The 15,439-nt window shown below is 52.0% G+C and overlaps 6 protein-coding genes across 6 annotated transcripts; 4 read left to right on the plus strand and 2 right to left on the minus strand.

Moving 5' to 3' along the window:
• Positions 1 to 25: 25 nt before the first annotated feature.
• PHACADRAFT_193755 (uncharacterized protein) lies at positions 26 to 689 on the plus strand (the record flags this gene model as incomplete). The annotated part of the gene is made up of 3 exons (XM_007393868.1): positions 26 to 68; positions 121 to 425; positions 573 to 689. Coding segments are annotated over 3 exons (465 nt in total), but the record flags the coding sequence as incomplete, so codon positions are not given.
• A 977-nt stretch (positions 690 to 1,666) lies between these two features.
• On the plus strand, positions 1,667 to 3,330 carry PHACADRAFT_207435 (uncharacterized protein). Its single transcript, XM_007393869.1, has 5 exons — positions 1,667 to 2,174; positions 2,229 to 2,307; positions 2,356 to 2,548; positions 2,601 to 2,998; positions 3,053 to 3,330. The coding sequence occupies exons 1-5, from the start codon at positions 1,921 to 1,923 to the stop codon at positions 3,167 to 3,169; spliced, it is 1,041 nt and encodes a 346-aa protein (XP_007393931.1). The 5' UTR covers positions 1,667 to 1,920; the 3' UTR covers positions 3,170 to 3,330.
• A 902-nt stretch (positions 3,331 to 4,232) lies between these two features.
• Positions 4,233 to 5,708, plus strand: PHACADRAFT_207436 (uncharacterized protein). The gene is made up of 5 exons (XM_007393870.1): positions 4,233 to 4,673; positions 4,722 to 4,800; positions 4,850 to 5,042; positions 5,095 to 5,492; positions 5,548 to 5,708. Exons 1-5 carry the CDS (start codon positions 4,420 to 4,422, stop codon positions 5,662 to 5,664), a joined length of 1,041 nt encoding a protein of 346 aa, XP_007393932.1. The 5' UTR covers positions 4,233 to 4,419; the 3' UTR covers positions 5,665 to 5,708.
• A 570-nt stretch (positions 5,709 to 6,278) lies between these two features.
• On the minus strand, positions 6,279 to 8,330 carry PHACADRAFT_253095 (uncharacterized protein). The gene is made up of 11 exons (XM_007393871.1): positions 8,259 to 8,330; positions 7,937 to 8,204; positions 7,809 to 7,883; positions 7,698 to 7,752; positions 7,527 to 7,650; positions 7,421 to 7,474; positions 7,140 to 7,366; positions 6,940 to 7,088; positions 6,835 to 6,889; positions 6,496 to 6,782; positions 6,279 to 6,440 (listed from the first exon to the last, which is right to left on the minus strand). The coding sequence occupies exons 1-11, from the start codon at positions 8,267 to 8,269 to the stop codon at positions 6,303 to 6,305; spliced, it is 1,443 nt and encodes a 480-aa protein (XP_007393933.1). The 5' UTR covers positions 8,270 to 8,330; the 3' UTR covers positions 6,279 to 6,302.
• Positions 8,331 to 9,953: 1,623 nt separating this feature from the next.
• Positions 9,954 to 10,644, minus strand: PHACADRAFT_253098 (uncharacterized protein). The gene has a single exon (XM_007393872.1). The coding sequence runs from the start codon at positions 10,515 to 10,517 to the stop codon at positions 10,206 to 10,208; it is 312 nt and encodes a 103-aa protein (XP_007393934.1). The 5' UTR covers positions 10,518 to 10,644; the 3' UTR covers positions 9,954 to 10,205.
• Positions 10,645 to 12,166: 1,522 nt separating this feature from the next.
• Positions 12,167 to 14,244, plus strand: PHACADRAFT_207437 (uncharacterized protein). Its single transcript, XM_007393873.1, has 11 exons — positions 12,167 to 12,503; positions 12,572 to 12,578; positions 12,632 to 12,694; positions 12,750 to 12,930; positions 12,983 to 13,006; positions 13,057 to 13,110; positions 13,166 to 13,190; positions 13,240 to 13,565; positions 13,626 to 13,760; positions 13,825 to 13,872; positions 13,925 to 14,244. Exons 1-11 carry the CDS (start codon positions 12,416 to 12,418, stop codon positions 13,976 to 13,978), a joined length of 1,005 nt encoding a protein of 334 aa, XP_007393935.1. The 5' UTR covers positions 12,167 to 12,415; the 3' UTR covers positions 13,979 to 14,244.
• Positions 14,245 to 15,439: the final 1,195 nt, after the last annotated feature.

Below are 15,439 nucleotides of genomic sequence, written 5' to 3' on the forward strand. Positions count from 1 at the left end.
TGGCCGCGGCAAATACGCTGACGAGCCTATCCTCATAATTGGCGGCTCTTCTGCTGTCGGTCAGCAGGGTATGCCCGCTCTCGTGACATTCACGGTAGGAGGTGCTGATTATATGCGCAGCAATTCAATTCGCGAAGCTGTCCGGCTTCTCGCTTATCATCACGACAGGCTCGCTGCATAATGAGGCGTACCTCAAGTCGCTCGGTGTGACGCATGTCATTGACCGCACCGCACCGCTATCTGCTCTTCCCGCGGCAGTCAAGGCGATCACGAGCAAGCCCGTCAAAATCGCGTACGACGCCGTTTCAGAGTCAGAGACGCAAAACGCTGCGTACGACGTCCTCGCACCCGGTGGCAAGCTCGTAATTGTTCTTGACAGAGCAGTCGACAAGGATAAAATCACGTCCGAAAAAGAGATTTCGAATGTACATGCCGCGGTACACATGCCTGTTCAACGTGAAGTTAGCAAAATTCTGTACGCTAACCTGACGGGCCTGCTCGAGAGTGGCGCGATTAAGGCAGGTTTTTTATTTGAACCTTGAATGACGACCTGTGCTTACGGCTTCGCGCAGCCCAACAACATCGAGGTGCTGCCTGGTGGGCTTGCGGGTATCTCTGAAGGTTTAGAGAAGCTCAAGAAGGGTGTCAGCGCTGTGAAGCTCGTTGTACACCCGCAGGAGACTGCCTAAACCCCCTAGCATGGCACAAGGAGCTGCTGTATATTAGACGGACTTTCCTTGGCTCTTATTGATATTTAGCGGCAGGAGCCAATCAAAGATGCCTAGCCGAGATATTGATCGTAGGGATTGAATAGCCACACCAGTGCGACTTGGGAACTAGTAGTAATGTACTTTCCAGGCACAATGATGCTCGTAAGTCAGGCGTGATGTTTCTTTCAGCACAGATTGAAGAACGCGCACAACTTAGGGACTTGGTTGCTTGGACACGCAGTCTAGTTTCAAGGAGCCATGCTCAACGAGGACGCCGCTTACCTCTAGAGGGAGCATATCCTCGGAAGCATTGCAACAGGACATGCTTGTTCGTTCGCACATGTATGTCCGAAACATCTAATCGCGCTCTCCGACTGGCTTTCTGCATAGTACACTAGATTGCAGGGTCGGCATCTCCTCTGGTCCAGGTGATGTTGGTCTGAGTTCAGCGTCACGCCGCTATACCGACAGCTGCCACAAGTATTCAACAGCTTCGGCGACGAGACGTTTGAACACGCTCGTATATCTAATGTGCCACGTTTTCCGGCGACATTACTCGCTTGTACAGCACTTGTCAGCAACATTACGAAAGCCGCCCATCGCGGGCAGCGTGTGAAAATATCATTATTGATGCGGAGCTGGCCAGAGTTCAAATTTCAAAGCTTGGTTCAAACTTGTGAGGGGACTCAGGCAAAAGCGGCTAAACAAGGTCCAGTTATTCCTCGATTCTACGCCGATGCAAACTGAGGAGAAACTGGTGCGAAACCAGCCAAAAATGGTCTAAAACACAGTAAAACTAGCGGAAAACTGAGTTTTGCCTTCGGTTTTCTTAGGTGAAAACCGGAGAAAGTTGGGGTCTTGTTCAATCAGTTTTTGGCCAATTTTACGCCAGAAAAAGCGCGCTTACCACCCAGTGTTTGTTCTCATCAGGATATTGAAAGATGTGAGTTGCGCAGCGTTTTCAAATCACATTGACGTGGCCTGGGTTTGCGACGATTTGCCTTATCAATCAGCTTACACGTTGGGGTCAATGAGGTACCGCAATGTCTCGCGGCGCGCAGAGGGTCGGCGAGATATGCGCACGGCTTATTCATGCCAGGTAGCAGCATATTGCAAACACCGCAGTCCTGTCTGTTCGTGTATATATATGGGCACATTTGGCCTACACCGGCAACACCACTTCTGCATCTTCACCTAAATCATCCACAGCATGTCTACTCAGAAGGCTCTATATCTCCTCCAGGCCAAGGGACAATTCGCGGTCAGGGAAAGGGACATCCAAGAGCCGAGCTCTGGCGAGGTTCTCGTCGAAATTCACGCGACTGCACTCAACCCCATTGAGTGGAAGATCCAGGCCTTCGGACTCTTCATCACCGAGTACCCCATTGTCCTCGGTGTCGACGCGGCGGGAATTGTGAAGAAACTCGGCGCCGGAGTGACCGACGTCTCCGTCGGCGACAAGGTGTGAGTACAAGGCATATTGCGTTCAAGCTATCATAAAGTGCCCACGGTCCATAGGCTCTTCCAAGGAAAATTCAATACACGCTATTCCACGTTCCAACAGTATACTGTTGCACCCGCCGAGCTTGTCGCCAAGGTACGTTATCCATTTCTGCGCGCCTTGCTTATCTGACGATCTCTACAGGTCCCATCGAACCTGACTTTGGACCAGGCTTCTGCGATCCCAGCAGCGGTCGCTACCGCTTCTCTAGGTCTCTACTCTCACAACGAGGCAGATGGCATCGCTCTCACCGCGCCCTGGGAGGAGGGTGGCCGCGGCAAGTACACCGGAGAGCCTATCCTCATCATCGGCGGCTCTTCTGCTGTCGGTCAGCAGGGTACGCTCTCTCTCACGCTGTCTGCGGAGTGGGGTGCTGATATCATACGCAGCAATCCAGTTCGCGAAGCTCTCCGGCTTCTCACCCATTATCACGACAGGCTCGCTGCACAACGAGGCATACCTTAAGTCGCTCGGTGCGACGCATGTCATTGACCGCAGCACGCCGCTGTCTACCCTACCCGCGGTAGTCAAGGAGATCACGAGCAATCCTATCAAGGTCGCATACGACGCTATTTCAGAGTCAGAGACGCAGAACGCCGCGTACGACGTCCTCGCACCCGGCGGCAGGCTCGTGATTGTCCTCCCAGGGGCTGTTGACAAGGTCAAAATCACGCCTGAGAAGGAGATCTCGCCTGTTGCTGGCTCCCCGCATGCACCGGGGAAACATGAGATTGGCAGGAACCTGTATGCTAACTTGACAGGTCTGCTTGAGAGCGGTGCAATCAAAGTGAGCTTTTGCGTTGAGACATTGACAACGAATCCGTGCTCACGAGTTACATAGCCGAACAACATTGAAGTGCTGTCTGGCGGGCTTGCGGGTATCCCCGAAGGTGTGGAGAGGCTCAAGAAGGGTGTTAGTGCCCTGAAGCTCGTTGTCCATCCGCAGGAGACTGTTTGATCTCCCTGCAATGGTACAGGAAGTACTGTATATTATTGTGAACTTCAACTGCATCACGGTAAACACGAACTGTCCGATGGCTGAGCTGGCTCCGACTTATTTTTGATACGACTTGTGGACTAGTAACGTACTTGATAGACGTGAACTGCACCTCTTGTGTTGGCGCGACCATACAACGATGGCCTTGGACGATTTCTTACTCGCATTCTGATTGAAGCAGATGAACGCCATGGCTCGTGCACAGCATCACGGCTAGCAGAACATGGAGAGCTTTCGTCGAATGAGAAAATGATCTGTAAGCGAAAGAAATCGCCGAGCAATACTACATGAGGATATAAATTTTTCGCTACGCCAGGCAGTGGTGTCACAGGATGCAAAGCGCTGCCAACGACGAGCAGCTGCTCAACACTCAGCTCACTGCAGGCACTAGATGGTTCGGCCCAGTAACCAGCGAGGTGGGAAGACAAGTGCGCTCTGAAAGACTAGCGAGGTAAGCGTTTGCGAGGAGCAGCCGTTCCCACATGGCGAGGGGAGTTTCCTAGCACAGATAAGGTGCGTACGCTGCCTCCAGAGCCCAATTTTGCTATCAATAATGGCGTTGGTGCGAATTGAAGCGCTTGATATTGACTGATTGCAGCTCCAGGTTGTCTTCTCCCACTGCCATTGAATACGCGAACGAATTTCTAGTGTCTGAGCGAGTTTGTAAACGGGTGCACCGAGGCTTTTCACGCAATTGAGATGGCGTTGGTTCATGTCAGCAGCTGTAGTAGTGTCATCTACCGAGGCCCGAGGCGGGCCGTGAGGGTAAGCGTAGTGTGCAGATATCATCATCAACGCTCTGACACTTCCACTACCGGAGCGCCAGGCTCAACCTTCTCACAAGAAGAGTAGGAATATTATCCGTGTTCTTCGGCTGTGAGTTTGGCGTTCAAGGCGATAGCACTTTGCTCCCCGGGATAATGCGAGATGGAAGTGCATCTGACACGGTATGTTCCAATCACGTCACGGTTAGCGTAGTGCGAGGTTGCAGCTAGCCTTACCAATCATCTTACGCATGCTGCCGCGAGGACGACATGGCACTGCAACGCAGCGATTCTTGCGGTGCACATAGTGTTACCAAGATATGTACATTCCTGATGCTTCTTCGTAGAGACCTGCGAGCATCGTAGTTCGACACTTCGCATATATATGGGCACGTTTGGCTTGCCTCAGCACCACCACTTCTACTCTTCACCTAAAATATCCTTGATATGTCTTCCCAGAAGGCTCTTTATCTCCTCCAAGCTAAAGGCCAATTCGCGATCAAGGAGAGGGATATCCAAGAACCAGGCCCCAACGAGGTCCTCGTTGAGATCCACGCGACTGCGCTTAATCCCGCCGAGTGGAAGGTCCAGACGTATGGAATCTTCATCACCGAGTACCCTGCTATCCTCGGTTGTGACGCGGCGGGAATTGTTAAGAAGGTTGGTGCTGGAGTGACCGACATCTCCGTCGGTGACAGGATGTAAGTATAAGGCACATCGAATTATTATGAGGCACTGATGGCCAGTAGACTTTTCCAGGGAGACTATGGCAATCGCTACGCCACATTCCAGCAGTATAGCGTCATGCCAGCAGAGCTCGTCGCCAGAGTGCGTTCCTCAAATATGTATGCCTTGCCCGTCTGACCATCTTCATCAGATCCCGCAGAACCTGACCTTGGACCAGGCTTCTTCGGTCCCAGCCGCAGCAGCGACCGCTGCTCTCGGTTTCTACAACCCCAAGGAGGCGGGTGGCATTGCGCTCACTGCTCCTTGGGAGGAGGGCGGCCGCGGCAAGTACGCTGACGAGCCTATCCTCATCATTGGCGGCTCTTCTGCTGTCGGTCAGCAGGGTACGCTCTCTCCCACAACACCTACTGTATGAGGTGCTGATATTATACGCAGCGATTCAATTTGCGAAGCTCTCTGGCTTCTCGCCTATCATCACTATAGGCTCGCTTCGCAACGAGGCGTACCTCAAGTCGCTCGGTGTGACGCATGTCATTGACCGCGCCGCGCCGCTGTCCGCGCTGCCTGCGGCAGTCAAGGCGATCACGAGCAAGCCTGTCAAGGTCGCATACGACGCCATTTCGGAGTTAGAGACGCAGAACGCTGCGTATGACGTCCTCGCACCGGGCGGCAAGCTTATCATCGTTCTTACGGGGGCAGTCGGCAAGGATAAAATCACGTCCGAAAAAGAGATTTCGAATGTGCATGCCTGGGTTCACACGCCTGATCAGCGTGAAGTTAGCAAAATTCTGTACGCTAACCTGACGGGCCTGCTCGAGAGTGGCGCAATCAAGGTGAGTTTTGGATTTGAACCTTGGGCGGGCGTTCTGTGTTTACGCTTTCATGCAGCCCAACAACATCGAGGTGCTGCCTGGTGGGCTTGCGGGTATCTCTGAAGGTTTAGAGAGGCTCAAGAGGGGCATTAGCGCTGCGAAGCTCGTTGTGCACCCGCAGGAGACTGCCTGAAATCCCTCGTAAATATCTGCTTATATGTATGCAGGTTTCCATTGCGCGAAAATCGCACTTTCTGGGATTCGCTGAATAACACGAAGGTTCGTCAGCTTTGGAGCGTCAATGGTAAGATTGAAGGTGAAGGAAATTTGATGCTCTGTGCCTGTAGAGAAGCTTCGAGCCGATGGGGTCCTGAATGATATTGGACAGAGCTTTGAGCTCTTCCAACGCATTCTGCAAATTGTGAATGATCAGGCCGGCGACAAGCTATGCTAGGAAGCCCACAAACCTCGCGTTCATTTGAGCTCTGAGTCCAGATAATCAAGGCGGGAGCAACTATAAAATGTCTCCATTTCTTATCGCCTGAAGTTGGTGGCTATAAAAGAGCCGCGATCTCATAATTCAAACTAAGCTCCGTCTGCAACGAATACAGAGTACACTTAATATTCTTTTCCTCAGCCGCTGCAAACACACTCTTGAAGGTGCCACTGCGCACTATCTTACGCGCTAGCCAGAGATACTTTATAAGCGCGCGCCCACGGCGTGTATTAAGTGTGCGATCGATCGGAAGGACGTATTTACATGACAGGCGGCGCATACAGAAATTGAGGCCCGCTCATAGCATATAATTTAAGCGAGATGCCCGTACAGCTCTACGCTGGAACACCAATGACCTTGGCCGCACTGAAAGCGAGAGACTGGTGAACTTGTACGACATTCCAGCCTGTCCGCTCCATTAGCTCCTTCATTTGCTTCAGCGTGCGCTCTTTCCCGTTAAGAAGCTCCATCATCTGTTTATTGTGTCAGCCCACCGCAATATTCCTGACGTGAAGGCAGAGGATATACCTGAATGTCTCCGTGATACGGGACGGTTGCGACATGTCCCATGTTCGGTAACAGAGGCTTGGGCGGAACAGAACGTTCGGCACCAGGGATGCCTTTCACACTATCGTCATCCTCGCATGCGTACAAAATGAGGCTGTCGACGACCAAGAGGCGAGTGTTTGGCGCGGCCGCATCACGGAGATGTCGTAGAATGTGGAGACAGTACTTGTCGGACCAATCATGCATTATGTTGCGTAGCAGGAAGACTGAGGCATTCCTGACCGGTTGAGGGGCGAAGAAATCGTGTGCTGCATTAATAATAATAAGCTAGACGATCATCGCCACATGTAAGCCACCCGCCTTGCAAGGTAACCTTCCCAGATTTTAAAGCACCGGGTAATTGGCCATCCCAGAACTAAGGAAGTGATGAATTGACTGATGAGCATACGCGTAAACAAAACATGCCTGAACGGCATCCTTGACGACCGGGTCGCGATCCTGAACGACGAAGCGCAGATGTGAGTGGTTCTGGGCCAGTGTCATCGATTGGCTGCCAATTCCGCCGCCAACGTCCACGACAACCGCATCTTCGTTGAGATCCTTCCAGTCGAAGCCTGATTGCATAGTTCAATTCACACTCAGAACGCGGCAAGCAAGGCACGTACCCTCCAGGATTGCGTTAGGTGGAACTGCTTGTTTTGTGCCCTCCATGGCAATACCAAAGCGCTGGCGACGATGCTCGTTGCCCTTCTGCTCGTACCATTCCCAAACGGGGAGCTTGGTGTCAAAGGCAATATTCAGGGCGGTCTCGTTTGGTTCCTGTGATCTGGCGAATTTTTGGTCGAAAAGTGCCTCCTGCAGATACCCTCCTGATTTCATAGCCTCGTCCGTGCTGCAAACGTCGTTAATTCCACCAAAGATACTGATTATTTGATGATTAGCTCACACATGCCCCACGCCTGCGACGGAGCCGACAGTGTCAACATGCTTGGTCTCGGGGCTGGACACATCGTCGCATTAACAAAGTCATCAGCAGTACGCAAAGAACGCACCTGTCAAGGATAGCTTTGACAGACTTTCCTGTGTCCAGGCAGGAAGAAATGCGGTTGTGCGCAAACACATCAGGCACGACCTCAACGAAAATGTGATTGGTGGCGAGCAAGCGAAGGACACGAGCTAAGGTAGAGGTTAGGCGCGTATTTAGAGGAAGGGTAGTGACATACCAAGCTTCGACGGATCAATGTTACTTGCCCGAGCGATCTCAATGACATGGGCACCCTGCAACAAGATACGATGAGCTCATAGCTCGAGCGTAACGTGAGGTCACGACAGACATTGGGGCCGGCTTCCCTCAAAACTTCGGCCACGTTTGCCGCGGCAGCCACGCCCAGCGCGGCGGACAGAGTGTACTGCGTACAGATAAGTCGGAGGGTGCTGGTCCACTCAACATGCCCGAGCATACCAGCGTCCCCACAACTATGAGGGTGAGCCTCGGCGAACGGACGGAATTGATGAGTTGGTAGGCGGCGGAAATAATCAGTGCACATGCTCTGTCGACCTCAGGCTGCATGCGCGCTGCCTCCGACTCAACGGATATCGAGGTGTAAGGCGAAGGGAACTCCGTATTCTTGGATGCCAGAGAAGCTTCGATGGAACTGATAGAGTCTTGAATAATCTTGGAGAGAGCCTTCAGCTCTGAAAGAGCATCTACAGCTCCATTGGCAGCAGCACTAGCCATGGAGGACGTCAGCTATGCCGCGCGCGTCATAACGTTATCTGCGTACCAATTGCTCATTGTTTCCGATGCCGTGCCGGGCTTAGAGCCAACCTTGGAACGGGGCAAGGGCAGGGAGAGTTTAGAACCTATTTTGGCTAACGTTGAAGAAACAAGAGAGGAAAGAGAGGGGCAAGGGGGCACTGGCCGTCTCCTGTCGACTATAAGTGAGCTGCCTCAATGCCCAAGACTTGATGTCAGTGAGATCCCTACATATCCCACAAAATGTCCGATCTTGGGCCTCTTTGGGCGGTTTGTACCCGAGTTTTTTGCCCTGGTTTGTATCTGAACCAACTATCACGCTTTAAAGAGAGGAAACTTGGAATAGTTAGAGTTTTACAACTGCGGTGCGCCGAAAGAGAGCAGAACGGTCCACAGTAGCCCCACGGGCCATCTGCGGCACAAGGCGAATATGATGAGCTTGGGAATGGAAACGTTGCAGATTGGAGTCTAGCAGGGTGCCCGTAGGCGTACAACCGGTAAGTGTGTGTTCGGACCTCAGGCACCAGATCCAAGAAGCGACATCGTAGCGCCTACCACTATGAGGATCCAGTGCTCCGTTTGGTGCGCACGGGATTCTGGAGCTGTACCTTCCTGCTACTACGAAAGGGTACCTGAAAATGAGGAGCACTGCGTCCTGAACTTTGCGCAGCCACCACTTGAGAGCATCAGGTTTGAAGGCACTGATGAGAAGACGGCACTATACCCGGATACGTGGAGGACTTGGGAATTTGCCCACGTCTTGAAAGCCGGCAGGTTAAGAGAGCAGTATGCATCTGCTTCTCGTGATACAGTAAGCTGAAGCACAGCGGTCGGTGCCCGCGCAGTGATGCACAAAGCATCGGTCAGCAAATGCGGTATAGGGATAATTCCTCTCACAGCCATTAGCGTCTGCACATCCTCAGGCTCTACATTGTTTTGTCATCCTGTTGAAAAACAAAATCTAAGTGATGGAGAAATATATGAGCCGTACTCTTTCTGGAGATCCGACTCGCCGTCACATTCTCGGCTGTCACATTAAGCTCGAGGCTTGACAGTTTTCTGCGGACCTCGCTCGCTTAGGAAATCATTTCGCGCACTAACCATTTCATTCGTGAGAGCTACCAGCGAAGATGATAGATTGTACTCAGCTTAGATGCAAACAGCCGCTCTTTGAATTCCCCACACCCATCTCCCCCAAACACGCAGGAAAATTCGCCACTGGCAGAGCGTCGTGTGCCGCGCAATTTCTTCGAGTAGGTCCGATACCAGTCACCCTAGCCATAATAAACTCGGTGGCCATTCCAGTGTACCAGCCGCCCATAGTACACCCCGCTACGCGTCCTACCAGCTACCGAGAAGACTAGCCACGAGCCTATTCTCGAGGAGGGCGGGTTTATTTCAGCGTTCTGAGCTTAAGGAGGACACAGCCAGCCGAAGTGATTGATACGAGTAGATACTGATCCAGGAACATTCTGATGACGTGGCAAATGCTGTTCATAGGGGAGGAATGCTGGAACAAATTCCGAGGGCGTGAGGTCAGTGGCGGTACATATGATAGATGAAGAAGTGAACATTTCGTAATGAATGGCGGCAGTCAGCCTTCGCACCGCAGGGGCGAATGAAAAAGCTCTCAGAATGTTATCAGCTAGGTATAAACGCTGTGCCAGTGTAAAGAAGACCTAGACGGCTAGCGTGAAAGTCGACCGTGTGACGATCCAGGGCTTCCTGTATACACATAGCCAAACCCAGTATGAGGCTCTTGAGACCTAAGACGGAAATGATGCAATGATGTACGTCTACCAATAGGGATACGATTATGGCGTACGTGAGAGCACGAGTAGGTCTTTCCAGAGGGTGCTACCTATTGTGCGGGTAAGACGCGAAGCCGAGCCCTTCCAGCACCCGTATACTTTTGGGACTCGCAGGATCGTTCCTGTCTTCGCTCTACAGATCCAGTAGTGTCTACTTTTCCCATCTAATAGTTGCACAAACTACACCCCCACCAGAGCCTGCCTCCGTTAGTTAGAAGACGCGGATAGGAGTTAGAGAGCGGACCTGGAATTAGAGATCCACCGAATATTCCCAGTGACTCCGCGCACACCAGCACGTCCTTTTTTCCCAGAACCTTCTGGCCCTGTCGCTGCATGTACCGATTTCCCAGTAGCGCAGGACCCAGGCCTTGCAAGTATATGCCCGCGTAATGCAATAGTGCTGTATTAGAACAGAGAACGACTAGTGCTGTGTTAGAATGCTGCGCGTCTGTTTCTCTTTTTCTTTTTAGCAGCATGAAGGTGGCATGATGAGGACAAAAGTCATAAGTCCGCTTGCAGAGAGGAAGGTACCTCGATCGCCGTGGACTGAAGAGAAGCTACAGTCGCAGCAAGCTCGAAGCTCAAGTGAGAGTAGCATCTGTGAGTTGAGGAGAGCGCAGGGTCATCGTATAAGCGCCGTAGGAATCTAACCCTAACCACACGAGTAATGTGATGACGTATCGAAGCATTGCAGTCCTGGAGTTTGAAGTAAAACCTTGCATAGCTAATTGAGGCGAGCATGGGTATTGTAAGGAAGCTACCTTTTCGTCCGGTCGTGAAATCTTACTTGCTGTCAGTTCACCCGTCGGCTCTGTAGCGGGAGACCGCCGCTACACTCTTGGCTTGAGCCCGAGAGGAAACCCACAAGGGACGATAAACTCAAGAAGATAAGATGCCGAACAGTAACCTGAGTCTACAGCGACATGAAAGGAAATTCTTCTTCGCTCGTCGCTTGTCCGTCAGTCGAGTCGAAGAAGATGAGGTCGAGCCTGGGAGAGGGCAAGAGATGGTGGGATGAATAGTCCTGATAAGAAACAAAATCAGCATAACGCCACACAGTTCTCTCACTTCTGAGACTGCCTCATCTGCAGGTGATTGTTCAACAGTGGTCAGGCAGCTTTTCAATATGGCTCAATGTGAACGGCGCTCTTCATGCGCATTCAATCTGTCAGGTATCGCCTGCATTTTCTCATAGTAATCAAGTGGGTTTCGTACATCTAACATTGAGATCATATCGTTACTACCGCAGACGTACAGCTAGCCCCAGTGCAAGTCTCAGGATGTCCTTGGGATCGCAGCGGCCGCTAGACTTTCAGGTACTCAATTAGACTGTAAAGCGCAAGGGATACGGTTAGATCCCATACCACGCTGTCGTGTCTGGCCTCGATATCGTGCACTATAAGGCCCTTTCAAGAGAGGGTCTCAGCAGCTGCGCCGACCGCCTTTGAGCCGCTCAAATGTGCCCGGCGTTTAAACCGATGGGACCTCCTACGCCAAATTCGAACGCTTCGAAAAGGTCACCAGACCACAAGGTAATGTCGTAGTGGAGTTGACATTGCCACGGGTCAAGAGCCAGCACAGGTAGCAAAGTCGCAATCTGCGGCCTTGTGGCACTTTTTGTCTGTGATCGCCGGAGACCTCAATATCGCAAGATGTTCACAGTGCTGATCCATACGTGCCCTGGCCTGGGAGTCAGACACTTACTGCGATCCATGTTGCACTCAAGCTCAACTCTCGGCCATCGAGCGCGCTTCGGCCAACATTCTACTCTTGCCAAACGCAGGAAAACTTGCTCATGGTCAACGATCTTGCCAGCATAGCCCTCCTCCTCATGAGATACTTGCGCTCCATGTGCGCTTTTGCAGTGAAACCCACGTCAGATGAGCACAAGGTATGGTCTCTGCAGAGCTTAGCAGGGGCGTTGTGGCCTGAACTTGCATGCAGGGTCCCAATTGCGGAGAGAAAAGCCACACGAACGAGGCCCAATCACGCCACCTGGGCTGCGGACAGTCTGCACGGCATCATAGCTCCCTTAAGGATTGACACCCCATAGACAGTTCCTGAGCAGACTTACTCTCATGGCACATCCCCCCGCAGATACCAGACCATACATGATACTGAGTGTACATCTCTTTGGGAACATTCCTCACATATTGTGACTGTTGGCACTTGACTTCCACCCCATAGGTACTGTATCGCGGGCTCAGAGGATCAAGATGCGTAATCCTGGTGCGCTCGGGAACTATTCGAGACGCCACAATCTGGTACATGGTGGTGAAAGCTCCAGCATTGGGGAGTAACGGCACTAACATAAATACCGTCTCAGTCTGGTGGCAGAGCTCAAGCCGCTGCCTCTCTATCTTACAGCTCAAGCATGGCGGGTCCTGATCCTGTGGCACCGCACGATATCTCAATCTCGGAAACCAATCTCGTTGGTGTCTGGGCATCGGGGCCGCTACTTGGTCAGTAGACGGCGAAAATCTCCTTGTTTGCAGCTCTAATGTATGCCTACGCCATTGTCGCTACGCAGGTCTGAGGTAAATGGCCCGATCGTGAGCGTATTCAGAACTGACGCTGGCTGGTGCTGCAGCATTGCCCTATACATATGCTACATCCGGCTCTTTGCCGACGAGTCCCGCAATATACACAAGACGTTCGTCTACTATTGCGCATTCGGTAAAGTTCCAGCTAACACGGCAGTTGACTAGTACTCTGCTAGCCATTGCGACTCTCCAAGTCATCGTCTCCATAGCCGGCTACATATCTTCTCTTGCGGACCTCGTTCGCGGCTTCATTGTCCACGTTAACGATCCTACAGGGCCAAACGGATACTTCACACCCCCTGGTCGCCCTGCGTACGTCGCTGAATTCGCATTCTGGGCTATAAATGTAAGCACTGGAATGCAGTTCAAGTCCCATTCCGCCCTGACATGTGCCATAGTACATCATAGGGGACGGAATCATGGTGCGGACACCTGGCTTGAGAATATAGCCCCCTTACTAAGCGCTTGTTAGGCCTGGCGATGTTATGTTGTCTGGGGTCGAAACCCATGGATCGGAAGCGTCTACGTAAACATCACTATGAATTATACTCGTGAGATTCTGATTTTTGCCCTTCTGATAGGTCGCATTGGTCGCTGGCTTGGCAGGTGTGTATCAGGTCGGATGCGTAGGTGTCTAGGCTGACTGTCCACCTAGCCGTTTCATTAGCCAACGTCGGTTTTATCGCAGAATCGGCCCACACTACAGATATCTTCGCCGCCACCCATGCTCCTATTGCCCCGCTCGCTCCGTTCTGCATCTCGATGACTGTGCAAGTTAGTGCCACGACGTTGATCACGTGGAAGATTCTCAGGACGTCTCGTTGGGGCGACTTGAACAATAACAAACGTCGCCTTGCGCTTATTTGGGCAGTTATCGAGTCTGGAGCCATCTTGACCAGTGCCACAGCGGTCTTGACAGTTCTTGAAGTCCTGAAGTTCGAGGCTGGCGCGATGATGACGCCTATTATCACCCAACTGAGTGTATGCCTCATGTGCCTCCTGCATGTGTACCATAGCTAACAAACTGATGGCGCCATACAGTTCTTGGTCCCGACATCCATTGTTGTTCGTGCCAGGATGAAGCAGGGCATGGCGAAGAGGGTGATCCCCTTGCACGGACTGCACGGGAACGGCGTCACTCTAAGGGAGAAACGTTCCGACCCTAATGAAGCAAGAGTGCGTGCCTCTGGCCTTCGCGATACCATGTATCGTGGCGTAGCTGCTCACTTATCGCTTACAGAGCCCTGGCGGATCGACTGATAGCACTGCAATCACTGTCTCGATCTCAGTAAGCACTTACGCATCTCGAGCAGGCGACTCTCTGATTACGCTGCGCCCAGACCGCCACCGACTTGAAGGTTGACGAAATATCGTCCTTCCCGTCCCAAGTTTAACTCCCTCAAAACCATTGTTGGAATCTCTACGATATGCTATTGATATCTTTGTGTATGTACTCTAGTTGAGGTCCGCTTGTCATGACTGAAGGCGCGCCGCGGTGACATGTCAACAGCTAGCAAAATTGTCATATAGCTCTGATGTTATGTATTTGTATGGTTGAGTAGCTCTGTATATGACCTGAAAATGTCGTTTTATGGTTGAATAAGCCGACAAAGGCGCTGGAATTCGAGTGTGTTTGCACTTTTGAGGGGAGTACAGCAAGCTGAGCCAAGGCACAGGGTCTGTCAGCGGTTTATCAAAGATTTGTTAACCTGAATGAGTCATGATGACAGCCTATCCTCTTCATCGCCCCATGCGCAATTCTATCGCAGGCCAGCGCGTTAGCCAAGCTCTACAGGACTATAGAACAACAGGTGACGGTGGTGTGCCTGGAGTCTCTAGAGCCTACACGTTATCTCACTACTCGAACCATGCTCCTTTGGGTCGTCTGGATTCCACAGTGTCCCCCGGTACGGTCTCAGATGCAATCTCAGTAACTGACTCACGGTCGCCCACCCGCCGATCGCCCAGGCCTTATAACTCACCAAGAACATTACCACAGAGCTGCGACTTCGACCGCAGCTGTATCTGGCATGATTTTAAATGTAGTATTTTCGTGTGTCTTGTTTAGCGACGCGGTGTGAAAGCTAACGACATAGGTTCAGTTCGTGCTAGCGAGACGAAGCTTCCACTGGCAGCAAGTGACGTCGAATTGCGACTCGAATATGGGATGTAGGGAAATGGCGGCATAGCAGCTACGACTTCACTGTTGGGGGCGTGAATGTCAGGGGCACTGACCGCCGTGGCTGCAGACAACCAGCATCTATGTACATTAATGTTCTCTCCCAACGGCGCTTGCCGCTTGTCATCAAAACATATCCATATTTGGTGCGGGCATCAACCTGGGTTGGTTAGCCGCCGGCGGTGCTTGTGGGCACTGACTCTGACGAGCACACCGCTCGTCTACATAGCATACAGGAATGCGGACCTTGCATCTGTACCGGTACCATTTCATACGTTTGGTTCCGTTCTGCACGCACGCTATCAGCGCGGTACCGTAGATATTTCCCACATTGAGTGGTAGTGACTCAGTCTTCGCTCCCGGCCATTGAATATGGCATGTAACGTCTTTGACTTGTGAGTGCCTGATTGCATATAAACCTCAGAGCTGATATCTGGTAGAGTAACCGCTTGGTAGAGCCATGCCTTCCCCGCGGCTCTCCGACGAGTCATTGTACGTGCCAGCCTGCGTTGCCGCTCTATCTCTACTCGTATCTGCCACGCATTTCGCCATCCGTCGAACACGCAAAGAGCTTGGTGATCTATTTCATCTTCCCAGCCATGGAGTTTCGCACGACGACAGGCGAGGTGGCTCGTCGTCGTTGGAAGATTATGTCGCGAGCACTGGTGGGCCAGCG

This window comes from Phanerochaete carnosa (assembly GCF_000300595.1).
Source record: "Phanerochaete carnosa HHB-10118-sp unplaced genomic scaffold PHACAscaffold_3, whole genome shotgun sequence".
Taxonomy (NCBI): domain Eukaryota; kingdom Fungi; phylum Basidiomycota; class Agaricomycetes; order Polyporales; family Phanerochaetaceae; genus Phanerochaete; species Phanerochaete carnosa.

Bases quoted from the DNA above. Each gene is read 5' to 3' on its own strand.
- PHACADRAFT_207435 (XM_007393869.1), top strand. From the start codon at position 1,921: ATGTCTACTCAGAAGGCTCTATATCTCCTCCAGGCCAAGGGACAATTC. The intron at 2,175-2,228 runs GTGAGTACAAGG...CACGGTCCATAG, and splicing joins GTCTCCGTCGGCGACAAGGT to GCTCTTCCAAGGAAAATTCA. The intron at 2,549-2,600 runs GTACGCTCTCTC...TATCATACGCAG, and splicing joins TTCTGCTGTCGGTCAGCAGG to CAATCCAGTTCGCGAAGCTC.
- PHACADRAFT_207436 (XM_007393870.1), top strand. From the start codon at position 4,420: ATGTCTTCCCAGAAGGCTCTTTATCTCCTCCAAGCTAAAGGCCAATTC. The intron at 4,801-4,849 runs GTGCGTTCCTCA...CATCTTCATCAG, and splicing joins CAGCAGAGCTCGTCGCCAGA to ATCCCGCAGAACCTGACCTT. The intron at 5,043-5,094 runs GTACGCTCTCTC...TATTATACGCAG, and splicing joins TTCTGCTGTCGGTCAGCAGG to CGATTCAATTTGCGAAGCTC.
- PHACADRAFT_253095 (XM_007393871.1), bottom strand. The intron at 7,753-7,808 runs GTCTGTCGTGAC...ATCTTGTTGCAG, and splicing joins TGAGGGAAGCCGGCCCCAAT to GGTGCCCATGTCATTGAGAT. The intron at 7,651-7,697 runs GTATGTCACTAC...CCTCTACCTTAG, and splicing joins CATTGATCCGTCGAAGCTTG to CTCGTGTCCTTCGCTTGCTC.
- PHACADRAFT_253098 (XM_007393872.1), bottom strand. From the start codon at position 10,517: ATGCTGCTAAAAAGAAAAAGAGAAACAGACGCGCAGCATTCTAACACA.
- PHACADRAFT_207437 (XM_007393873.1), top strand. From the start codon at position 12,416: ATGGCGGGTCCTGATCCTGTGGCACCGCACGATATCTCAATCTCGGAA. The intron at 13,111-13,165 runs GTAAACATCACT...CCCTTCTGATAG, and splicing joins CATGGATCGGAAGCGTCTAC to GTCGCATTGGTCGCTGGCTT. The intron at 13,566-13,625 runs GTATGCCTCATG...GGCGCCATACAG, and splicing joins CTATTATCACCCAACTGAGT to TTCTTGGTCCCGACATCCAT.